Source organism: Ranitomeya imitator, chromosome 3, assembly GCF_032444005.1.
Source record: "Ranitomeya imitator isolate aRanImi1 chromosome 3, aRanImi1.pri, whole genome shotgun sequence".
Taxonomy (NCBI): Eukaryota; Metazoa; Chordata; class Amphibia; order Anura; family Dendrobatidae; genus Ranitomeya; species Ranitomeya imitator.
The window spans coordinates 549,093,836-549,105,952 of NC_091284.1; the positions used below are offsets into that span (position 1 = coordinate 549,093,836).

The 12,117-nt window shown below is 48.4% G+C and overlaps 1 protein-coding gene across 1 annotated transcript in view; it reads right to left on the reverse strand.

Moving 5' to 3' along the window:
- The window catches only part of CUL4A (cullin 4A), a 101,493-nt gene that overhangs the window by 31,785 nt on the left and 57,591 nt on the right, over positions 1-12,117 (reverse strand). Inside the window, exon 13 of the mRNA XM_069757887.1 lies at positions 3,590-3,694. Coding sequence (XP_069613988.1) covers positions 3,590-3,694 — 105 coding nt within the window. The remainder of the gene's footprint in view (positions 1-3,589; positions 3,695-12,117) is intronic.

Consider the following 12,117-nt stretch of genomic DNA (forward strand, 5'->3'; position numbering starts at 1 on the left):
CGCCTGTTGTCGGTTTGGGGAGATCGGAATCCTGAAGGGATCTGTCGCCCTCTGTAATCCATTATAAGGAATAAAAAATAAAAAGTAAAAATAGAAATTGTGGTCTGAAGACCAGACCCATAAGCCTCCTACAGACACTAAGCATGAACTAGTTCGGCTAGAGCCAGTGGTAGGTGTATACTACAGAGGAGGAGGAATTAATTTTTTAATATTCACTTAGTGTCAGCCTCCCAGTGGCATCAGCATACACCAATGGTCCTGTGTCCCCCAATGAGGCAAAGGAGAAATTGTAATTTTTTTTAATGAAATGCTGCTTTAGCCCCAAATTTTCCATTATCACAGAGGTAAAATTAGAAAATAGACCCCACAAATTGTCCTGGGTACATTGATATATGACATATGTGGTTGGAAACTACTGTTTGCGCAAACAGCAAGACTCGGAAGGTAGGAGCGGTGTTTGATTTTTGGAGTGTAAACGTGGCTGGAATAGATTGTGGAAGTGATGTTACATTTGCAGAGCCCCCAAAACAGCAGAAACCAGACTAGTGACTATTAGCCAGCCTGAATACATGTGGGGGTTGCCTGGTTGCTAGGGAATTCCCACATGTAATCAAGCAGGCTAATAGCTGTAAATCATTCAGCTGAGGTGATGAAAACTAAATCTCCGAGCAGCCAAAAATACTCGGGAGACCACCCGAGCAACGAGTACACTCGCTCATCACTAGTGACTACATTTTGGAAACTACACCCTCTTGATCCCAGTGGTACTTCACAGATTTTGTTTTGTTATACACATGTTTATTTCCTTTGTGTGTATTGGAACAACACAGAAAAACAGAGGGGAAAAAAAAAGGCAAAAGGACATAATTCCACACAAAACCCCCAAAAATCACAATTCATTTTCCTGAAAACCACCACTGGGAAATCAATGTGCAGAGTGGGGACTCTGCTTCTGCCTCACAGTCAACATTTTTTTCACTGACAATCCTGAAGATTTTTCAACATTTTTATTTAAATACAACGGTTTTTGAGTTTTTTTCCCCCCCACTTTTTGCAGTTTAGTTATGGTGTTTACTGTAGGGATTATTATTAATAGACTGCATTATAGACTGTCGTTCGAATGTGATGATAGCAATTGTGTTTTTTTGATTTTACATAAAATTGCGTATTTGTTGGTGGAACATTTTTCCAAGTTGTTTTTGTTCTATTATTTTTTATTAGAATTTTTTTTTAAACACTTCTCCTTTAGGGAACATGAACTTTCATTTTTCTGATACCTAGTGTGTGTAATGCCCTGCAATATTTATGCATTCCAGGTTATTAGACCGGTCAGTCTAACACTGACAAGAAGCTTGTTTGATTCTTCTCATGGCAGGCCCAATTCACCGGGGCCCATTTTACCTACATCTGCATTCTGCACTCCAAAGCATCAGCATGGTCAGTCTCCACCAGGAACCGGTAAGCTCAGATGACAGATTTAATGGTTCTCTGCACCGACCTTGCTTGTGCTTTGAACGAAACGTGGCAGCCCCTTCAATTAACAAATGCCGAAATGTGCTTTATAGTTGCTTGTCAAATGAAGGGGATGGCGCTCCCAAAAATTGGCAGGATTAGTGCAGAGAACAGAGATGATTGGCAGCTAAGCTTGGTTGCTCAGACACCCGATCAATCATTTTAAGGGAGCTTCACTTCTATTAGGTGAAGAGTGGCGTGCTCTTCTCACTCTGTCTGGATCCTGCGCACGGATTTTAGGGAAATAAAACGGAACAGACAGGAAGAAGTGTCTGCATGTCAACAAAAGATTACATGACAGACACAGAGATTTACTCATAGAAGCAGCATGTGCAATGAAAGTACACTGCTCAAAAAAAATAAAGGGAACACTTAAACGACAGAATCTAATTCCAAGTAAATCAAACTTCTGTGAAATCAATCTGTCCACTTAGGAAGCAACACTGATTGGCAATCAATTTCACATGCTGTTGTGCAAATGGAATAGACATCATTATAGAGATTATTGGCAATTATCAAGACACCCTCAATAAAGGAGTGGTTCTGCAGGTTGGGACCACAGACCACATCTCAGTACCAATGCTTTCTAACTGATGTTTTGGTCACTTTTGAATGTTGGTTGTGCTTTCACACTTGTGGTAGCATGAGACGGACTCTACAACCCACACAAATGGCTCAGGTAGTGCAGCTCATCCAGGATGGCACATCAAAGCGAGCTGTGGCAAGAAGGTTTGCTGTGTTTGTCAGCGTAATATCCAGAGGCTGGAGGCGCCACCAGGAGACAGGCCAGTACACTAGGAGACGTGGAGGGGGCCGCAGTAGGGCAACAAACCAGCGCAGGACAGCTACCTCCCACCTTTGTGCAAGGTGGAACAGGAGGCGCACTGCCAGAGCCCTGCAAAATGACCTCCAGCAGGCCACAAATGTGCATGTGTCTGCACAAATGGTTAGAAACCGACTCAATGAGGATGGTCTGAGGGCCCGACGTCCACAGATGGGGGTTGTGCGCACAGCCCAACACCATGCAGGACGCTTTGGCATTTGCCACAAAACACCAGGATTGTCAAATTCGCCACTGGCGCCCTGTGCTCTTCACAGATGAAAGCAGGTTCACACTGAGCACATGTGACAGACGTGACAGAGTCTGGAGACGCCGTGGAGAGCAATGTGCTGCCTGCAACATCCTTCAACATGACCGGTTTGGCAGCGGGTCAGTAATGGTGCAGGGTGGCATTTAGTTGGAGGGCCGAACAGCCCTCCAGAGGCAGCCTGACTGCCATTAGGTACCGAGATGAGATCCTCAGACCCCCTGTGAGATCATATGCTGGTGCGGTTGGCCCTGGGTTCCTCCTAATGCAGAACAATACCAGACCTCATGTGGCTGGAGTGTGTCAGCAGTTCCTGCAAGATGAAGGCATTGAAGCTATGGACTGGCCCGTCAGTTCCCCAGACCTGAATCCGATTGAACACATCTGGGACGTCATGTCTCGCTTCATCCACCAACGTCACGTTGCACTACAGACTGTCCAGGAGTTGGCAGATGCTTTAGTCCAGGTCTCGGAGAAGATCCCTCAGGAGATCATCCGCCTCCTCATCAGGAGCATGCCCAGGTGTACAGTAGGGAGGTCATTCAGGCATGTTGAGGCCACACACAATACTGAGCATCTTTTCCTTGTCATGAGGCATTTCCACTGAAGTTGGATCAGCTGTAATTTGATTTTCCACTTTGATTTTGAGTATCATTCCAAATCCAGACCTCCATGGGATATTCATTTTGATTTACATTGACAATTGTTATGTTTTATTGTTCTGAACACATTCCACTATGCAATGAATAATAATTTGCAACTGGAATATTTCATTCAGAGATATCTGGGATGCGGTATTTTAGTGTTCCCTTTATTTTTTTGAGCAGTGTATATTAGAAAATCCATTCTTATGAATAGTTAGGACATATGAAAGGAAGTTAAATATTAGTGAAAAACTACTTTAGCAGAGAATCAGAGAATGAATCTACATGATTGAGATTGTCAGTAAAAACTAGCCTAGTGCTTATTGCATGAAGTCACCAACATACCGTGAATGAATCTAAAAATGATCATAATTTTATCAAGGCACCGCTCAAGTTCTTCGTCTGTAGCTTCTTTGTTCCCAGAGCGCAACTTAGAATCAACATATTTAGCTGTAATAAAAATGAAGCAGAAATAAGAATGTGCAGATCCTTGTAAATATAAAGCCTAGTAAATGTGGTGCAGGTAGTTCATATGTTATTCATTTATAGTCACACTAGATGGAGGCCTGATGCTATCTCATCAGGAGGGTGGTAATGTCACGATGGGGGCAGGCATGCGGCGCTGTTGATGCCTAATGGCATCCTGTGATAATCTAATGACTTTTGCACCAGGGGACTCATGTGCTTGACGCCTACGCTTATATGCATTGTTTTTGTCCCAGCGATGCTGTTGCTCTTCAAGATTCTCATTTGCCTTTGTTGTCTTCGATGTGGTGCCTCTGCTGTTATCCTTTCATTGTCATTGGTGTACTTTTTCGGAGGAACCTTGTTGGTGTTGATATTTGCTTTTTAAAGGGGTTTTCCCACAAACAAAAGTTCATTTTAAAAACTGTATGTGTCTGACCGTGTACAGAACATACCACAGCTCCTGGGCAGGGGAGGAAGCAAAAAGACAATATTGACATTACAGAAGGAGATCACAGAGGATACATTTTGTGAGGTAAAATATTTTTTAAAAACAGTCAGTGAAATATTTTACCTCACAAAATGAATCCACTGTGATCCCCTGCTGTAATGTCAGTATTGTCTTTTGCTTCCTCCCCTGCCCAGATGTGGTATGCTCCATACACAGTGAGACACAGTCAATTTTTAAAATGAACTTTCGTTCGTGGGAAAACCGCTTTAATGTGACCGGCTTCCTCTGCCTGTAGACACGTCGTGCATCTGCCACAGGGATCAGCAGAAATGATTCACTGCACCAGAGCGTAATTCAAGCAGGTGTAGTAAATCAGACCACCGCCATCTTTGTGCAGATAGATAGAGGTGGTCACATTAAAACTGCGCATGCACTCCTCCCATACAAAGATGGCGGCAGTCAGTGAATCATTCGGCTGATCCCGGCGAAAGCGTGTTCGCGATGGTGTTCCACTGGTGGTACCGCGCAAGAGGCAACGTGAGTGTGTGAATGTGAGAGTGAGTGAGTGAGTGAGTGAGTGAGTGTGTGTGTGTGTGTGTGTGTGTGTGTGTGTGTGTGTGTGTGTGTGGTGTATACGGTGTATAGAGAGTGTGTGTGTGTGGTGCAAAGGAGTTCCGCTGGTGGTACCACGCAATAGGTTGGTACCAGCAGCAGTTTCTATATTGAGACACCCATCACTCGGGTGTCCCAGTATGGCGGTCAGTGAACTTCCTCTGCTTGGAATTCTGGGATACGGTGACATCTGGACAGAACAGGAAATGAAAACATTACAAGGCAATTATATAAATAGATTATGGCTGCATATAGTATCATGCTTTCACCAGAAAATCCTGGACTTCATTACAAAAAAAAAAAGTATTTCACAATGGAAACAGTGTAAGGAGGAAGACCAGGGTGCAGGTGCCTGCGTCATGCTGGGTCCGGAACTGCTGAGGCTCCGTCCCATGTTGCCTGGGGGAAAGAATAGGGGACAGGACAGGCCCCATGACCCAGGAAGAGGGGGTGTGGCTAAGCCATGCAGTGAGGAGAAAGTGAGCGAAGAAACAGTAAATGAGCAGTGAGAGCGGAGGCAGGTGTGCGGCACGCTCTGCAGCGAGAGAGGCAGCGCGGAGCCGTGCTCCAGCAGAACTTCAGCGGGCGCCCCAGTGAGAGAGTGTGTGTGCGGAGCGCCGTGTGCCCGGCTGAGCAGAGTGCGGTGCTCGTGTGGAGGAGTGGGGGCCGGGTGCAGGATCCTGAGGTGTGCTCCCCAAGACTGATAGACGCGCAGCAGCACCCGTGTTGGTCAGAGTACTCCAAGCGAGAGTTAGTTGGGGAAAGCTCCCGGCCACAGAGCAGAGCACAGATCTGGGACAGCTGTGTGAGAGACTTACTGGTATCAGTGGATGCGCAGAGCAGCACAAACCGAGCAGAGCAGCCATTCAGCTGTTCAGAGAGAGACACGTGCGCTCCGTGACTGAGTACAGCGCATGTGCCGAATAGAGAAAGCCCAGTACTGGACAGACACTTGCGGCCTACCTTGCCAGTTGACACTTGCCAGTCCACGATGGACTGTCAGTGCTGCGACCCTGTTTGTTATGGCCGCACCACCTTAAAGGGACACTGTCACCTGAATTTGGAGGGAACAATCTTCAGCCAAGGAGGCGGGGTTTTTGGGTGTTTGATTCACCCTTTCCTTACCCGCTGGCTGCATGCTGGCTGGAATATTGGATTGAAGTTCATTCTCTGTCCTCCATAGTACATGCCTGCGCAAGGCAAGATTGCTTTGTGCAGGCATGTACTACGGAGGACAGAGAATGAACTTCAATCCAATATTCCAGCCAGCATGCAGCCAGCGGGTAAGGAAAGGGTGAATCAAACACCCAAAACCCCCGCCTCCATGGCTGAAGATTGTTCCCTCCAAATTCAGGTGACAGTGTCCCTTTAAGGACTAGGGGCTCAGTGGAAGGTGCCGGAGACCGACCTCTGCCGCCAGACGACAGACCGTTGTTTGCAGGACCCCATTGGAAAAGCACCGTGCCAGCCATTGTTGGCACCGCTAACTTCAAAGCTTCAGTTGTGAACTGGGAAGCCTCTGACACATAAGTAATTTAAAGAACTGCCATTATCTTGTTTATTGCTAATTAACTTTGCCTATTGCTTGCCATTGAACTGTTTAACCCTCATTTAACCATTTATCTCCCTGTGAGGCGATAACCCCCTGCTAAATTAAGGCCATGTGCACACGTTCAGGTTTTTTCATGTTTTTTCGCGCTAAAAACGCTATAAAAACTCATTAAAAACGCATACATTATGCATTCTATCATTTAGAATGCATTCTGCATGTTTTGTGCACATGGATGCGTTTTTTTCCGCGAAAAAAACGCATCGCGGTAAAAAAATGAGCATGTTCATTATTTTTGCGGATTTTCTGCGTTTTCCCCGCAATTCTATGCATTTGGGAAAAACGCACAAAAAACGCGTCAAAAACGCGTCAAAATCGCGGCAAAAACGTGTGCGGTTTTCTTGCGGATTTCTTGCAGAAAATGTCTGTTTTTTGTCAGGAAAATTTCTGCAAGAAATCCTGACGTGTGCACATACCCTAAAACTGTTAAATTTGTTAACCCTTGCTCTGCCTTCTTTCATTGCATCCCGCAACCTGCTTACAACAGCATGGTATGCAAAAGGACGCATATACAGTCGCATTTGTTACTAATGTTTTCCTTCAACAGGGTAGTTTCACACACAGCATTTCTTCCAGCAGATGTTAGCCCTTGGTATGGGCTGCAGTCATACACCTCTAGAGAGTATCTGAGACATTCACAGTATGGCCTCCTTCACATGTCCTGGTGATTCCGATACTGGATAAACCAGTACAGGTGAGATCCGTGGTCCGTCTATGTGTGTACGTATGTGACATCCTTGTGTTGTCTGTATCAGTGTGCTGTAAGTGTGAAATGCATGGAATGAAATAAAGCATGGAAATTAAAGTATGTTCTGCATGAAATATGCTTAAAGATAGAGATAGTAATGAGGAACATAGAGATAGGTCAGTGTGATATACAATCAATGCTTTGCCTGTGGAATTTTCTGTAATTGTACTTATTGAATAAAACAAAAAAAACCGCGTGGGGTCCCCCTTATTTTTTACTAACCACCATGCTATTATTCTGGGAAGGGTTCAATAGCCATAAAGGTTTCCAGCCTATTAATATCAGCTCACAGCTGTCTGCGTAACCTTTACTAATTATTAAAAAGGTCAGAACACACTGACAGAAGCGTGAGAACACCGCTGCAGTGACGAGCGATGACATAATAAGGGTTACTGCAGGTCACAGGTGGCGGTTCTCATGGTAACCTCACTGACTTCACTACTTGCAGAGCGAGAACTTTCTCATGCTGCAAGAGGTGAAATCAGTAAGGTTACCGCATTTCACAGGTCATCTCACACAGAGGTTACCATGAGAACCGCCACCTGTGACCTGGGGGAACCCACGCTCTTTTTTTTTTTTTTTATTTAAAGGGAACCTGTCTCCCCCAAAATCGAAGGTGAGCTAAGCCCACCGGCATCAGGGGCTTATCTACAGAATTCTGTAATGCTGTAGATAAGCCCCCGATGTATCCTGAAAGATGAGAAAAAAAGGGATTTTTGTGTACTCACCGTAAAATCCTTTTCTCCGGGCCACTAATTGGGGAACACAGGACCGTGGGTGTATGCTGCTGCCACTAGGAGGCTGACACTAAGTAAATACAAAAAAGGGTTAGCTCCTCCTCTGCAGTATACACCGCCCACTGGCTCCAGATAATACTAGTTCCTAGCAAAGCAGTAGGAGATTAACAAGATTTAACTGTAATAACATGTCAAAGACTAAAACACTCATCATAGGCAACAAGCCAAAAAAAAGGGTGGGTGCTGTGTCCCCCAATGAGTGGCTCGGAGAAAAGGATTTTACAGTGAGTACACAAAAATCCCTATTTCTCCATCGCCACATTGGGGGACTCAGGACCATCCAAAAGCAGTCCCTGGGTGGGAAATAATAACCCAAAAGTATAAACTTATGGCACCTCCTGTCTACAGGTGCGCTACCGCTGCCTGCAGCATACGCCTACCCAGGCTTGCATCTGAGGATGCCTGAGTATGGACATTGTAATGCTTTAAAAAGGTGTGCAGGCTAGACCAGGTTGCAGCTTTGCAAACCTGTTCTGCATACGCTTGATTCCGAATGGCCCAGGAAGCACCCACCGACTGAGTGGAGTGTGCCCTGCGGCCCGCAGGGATAGGCTTGCCTCTGACGCGGTAAGCCTCTTGAATGGTCGATCGAATCCATCTGGCGATTGTCGTCTTAGAAGCAGCCAGTCCCTTTCGGTGTCCCGCCGGGAGCACGAACAGAGCATCCATCTGACGAAAAAATGCCGTCCTGGACACGTACTTCCTGAGAGCTCTGACAAGATCCAAGGAGTGAAGAGCCTTCTCCACATGGTGCGTTGGAGTAGGGAAAAGAGACGGAAGTACGATATCTTCATTGAGGTGGAAGGAAGACACCACCTTCGGGAGGAAAGTAGGGGACGGTCTGAGGACCACCTTGTCTCGGTGGAACGTAAGGAACGGGTCCGACAGGAAAGAGCAGCCAACTCCGAGACTCGTCTGATCGAGGTAATAGCGACGAGGAAAGTCACCTTCCATGAAAGAAGAGATAGAGGGATGTCCTGCAAATGCTCGAAGGGAGATTCCTGCAGGACACCTAGGACCAGATTAAGGTCCCAAGCCTCTAGTGGCGCTCTGTTGGGAGGCACCACGTGAGAGACTCCCTGAAAAAACGTTCTAACCTGAGGCTTGGAAGCGATTTTCCATTGAAAAAGGACTGACAAAGCCGAGACCTGCCCTTTAAGGGAACTTGGCGAAAGCCCCAAGTCCAGACCGGATTGGAGGAAATCCAGGATGGTAGGGATGTTGAAAACCATCAGAGGGCGACCTCTGCTTCTGCACCAATTGAAGATCCTCCAGACCCGATGGTAGATGCGCGGTGACACCGGCTTTCGGGCATTGAGCAAGGTGGAAACTACCTCACGGGAAAAACCCACTTGAGTCAGAACCCAGGATTCAACAGCCATGCTGTCAAACACAGGGCCCCTGAGTTCTGGTGGTAAATCGGGCCCTGAGAAAGTAGATCTGGACGATCTGGTAGGCGCCAATGAACGTCTGCGAGGAGCTGGACCAGCTCTGCATACCACGCCCTGCGAGGCCAATCCAGGGCGATGAAAATCACCGGGACACCCTCTGCCCTGATCTTCCTGATTACTCTGGGAAGCAGGGGAAGGGGGGAAACAGACTCCAAGGAAGGACTAGCGTGTCCGCCCCGATTGCCATGGGGTCCCGGGACCGGGCCACAAACTGAGGTACCTTGGCAGTGAACCAGGAAGCCATCAAGTCTACGTCCGGAGTACCCCAACGAAGGCAAATCTGTTGGAATATGTCCTGATGGTGAGACCACTCTCCTGAGGCAAGACCTTGCCGGCTAAGGAAATCCGCGGCCCAATTCTCCACTCCTGGAATGTGAACGGCCGATATGAATGAGTGGTTGTTTTCGGCCCAGAGAAGGATGTGCTCTACCTCACGCATTGCAGCTCTGCTGCGGGTTCCCCCTTGATGGTTTATATAAGCCACAGCCGTGGCATTGTCCGACTGGATACGAATGGGGCGGCCTGCTAGAAGATGATGGAACCGCTTTAGGGACAGCTGAATCGCACGTATCTCCAGGATATTTATGGGAAGACGAGACTCGTGATGAGTCCAGGTTCCCTGCGCAGTGTGATGGCGAAAGACCGCTCCCTAGGAGGCTGGCGTCGGTAGTGACTACCAGCCAATGGACTGGGAGGAAGGACCTCCCTTGGAGGAGAGAGGATCGGAGCATCCACCATTGGAGTGACTGCTTGAACCAAGGGGAGAGAGGACACAGTCGGTCGAGGGAAAAGGGACTCCTGTCCCATGCGTCCAGCATAGCATGCTGTAGGGGACGGAGGTGCAGTTGCGCAAATGGAATTGCCTCCATTGCGGCCACCATCTTCCAGAGAATCCTCATGCCAAAACGGATGGAACAAGGGGACGGCTGAAGAAGCTTCCAGACCCCCTGTGGAAGAGCCAGGACCTTGTCCCGAGGAAGAAGCACCAACCCTAGGGAGGTGTCCAGGGTCATGCCTAGGAAGGAGATCCATTGAGCTGGAACAGGAGATGACTTTTTTAGATTGATCAACCAGCCCAACCGAGAAAGAGTATCCAAGGAAATGCGGACGCACTCCTTGCAGGCTCGGAAAGATGGGCCTTTGACCAGTAAGTCGTCTAGGTAGGGAAGCACGACTAGACCCCGAGAAGGTAGAATGACCATGACAGCCGCCATGACCTTTGTGAAAACTCTGGGGGCGGTGGTGAGGCCGAAAGGCGAGGCCGAAAGGCAAGGCCGTGAACTGAAAATGTTCTTCGCCGACGGCGAAGCGAAGGAACCTCTGATGAGGTGGGAAGATTGGGATGTGGAGGTACGCATCCCGGATGTTGATGGATGCTAAGAATTCAACTTGTTCCATCGAGGCAATGACGGAACGGAGAGATTCCATCCTGAAATGATGGACTTTGACAAATCTGTTCAAGAGCTTTAGGTCCAGGATGGGCCTTACTGTTCCATCCGTTTTGGGGACCATAAACAGATTTGAATAAAAACCGTGGAACCTTTCGTCCTCTGGGACAGGGATAATCACTCTATCTTGTCGGAGCGACTGAATGGCCTGGGAAAAATCCCGAGTGTGCATTCCCGCTTCGGGAGGGAAGTGAAAAACCAGGTTGTAGGGGGGAAGGAAAAATCGATTTTGTAACCAGAGGACACCAGATCCCTGACACACTCGTCGTGAACGACTGCGAGCTAGACATGACGAAACAAGAGAAGGCGTCCGCCTACTTTGATGGTGTCGTCCGGAAGAGATTACGAGTCATTTAGAAGAAGATGGTTGGGGTCTGGATCCCCTGGACCTAGATTGTGTGGAGCGGCCCCTCCAGCAATGGTTGGGCCTGTATGGAGCCTGAGGGCTTTTCTCTCTGCCGGCGTGGCGCCCAGAGCTAGGGGAAGTGGCCGAGGAATGCCATGCGTAAGATCCACGAAAGGGCCGAAAACGAGCCTGCAGCTGTCGTCGGAACAGTTGTCTGAACCTCTGCTGGGGAAGAGAAGTTCTTCTTTTTGGGTATATGCAGAGACATGTTGTCGGTTAACCTCCGTGCAGGGCTGTGGGGCACCTGTGCAGCTAGTGAGCAGAGCACTGTGCAGGAGTAGGAGTGCCTGTGTCAGTGTGCAGCGCACCTACCCAGGTCCTGTGTCCGGAAGCCGCACTTAGACCGGAGAGGGACGCACTCCTTGATTTGGTGGCGTTCTGAGGCTCCTGAGAGAGACTGGGATCTCTATCTTCCGTCCAAGATGGCCGCTGAGAGGCGCTTCTCGCAGTGTGCGAAAAGCGCTGAAGCGGTGGGCGGGGACGCGCGCTGTGGGCAGAACATGGCCTAGCCGAGACCGAAGCCGGGGACTAAATTAGCGGTGCCCGGCTGCTAAATGCGGCCGAGCCCGTGGTGCGCTCGGGAGCCCCCCCCTACCCTATCAGATTCACCGCTTGTGGTCCTCTTCAGGTGAGGTACGATGGAAGGTGCAGTCAACCTCGATCCACCGCCCTCTTGATGAGGGAGTGGAGAGGGACTGGAGCTCCATGCAGCACCGCTGTTCCACAGTGGTGGTGCAGAGAGAGGGCGGCCGGACTGTGCTCAGGGAAAGTGCCTCTGTGTATCCTAAGGGTTCGCTCCCCTAGGATTTCACAGGGCTAGTTCATGGCCGAACATCCCACGTCGCAGGAAAGGGTACGGGGAGTAAACTCGCCGTGCTCGCCTGTT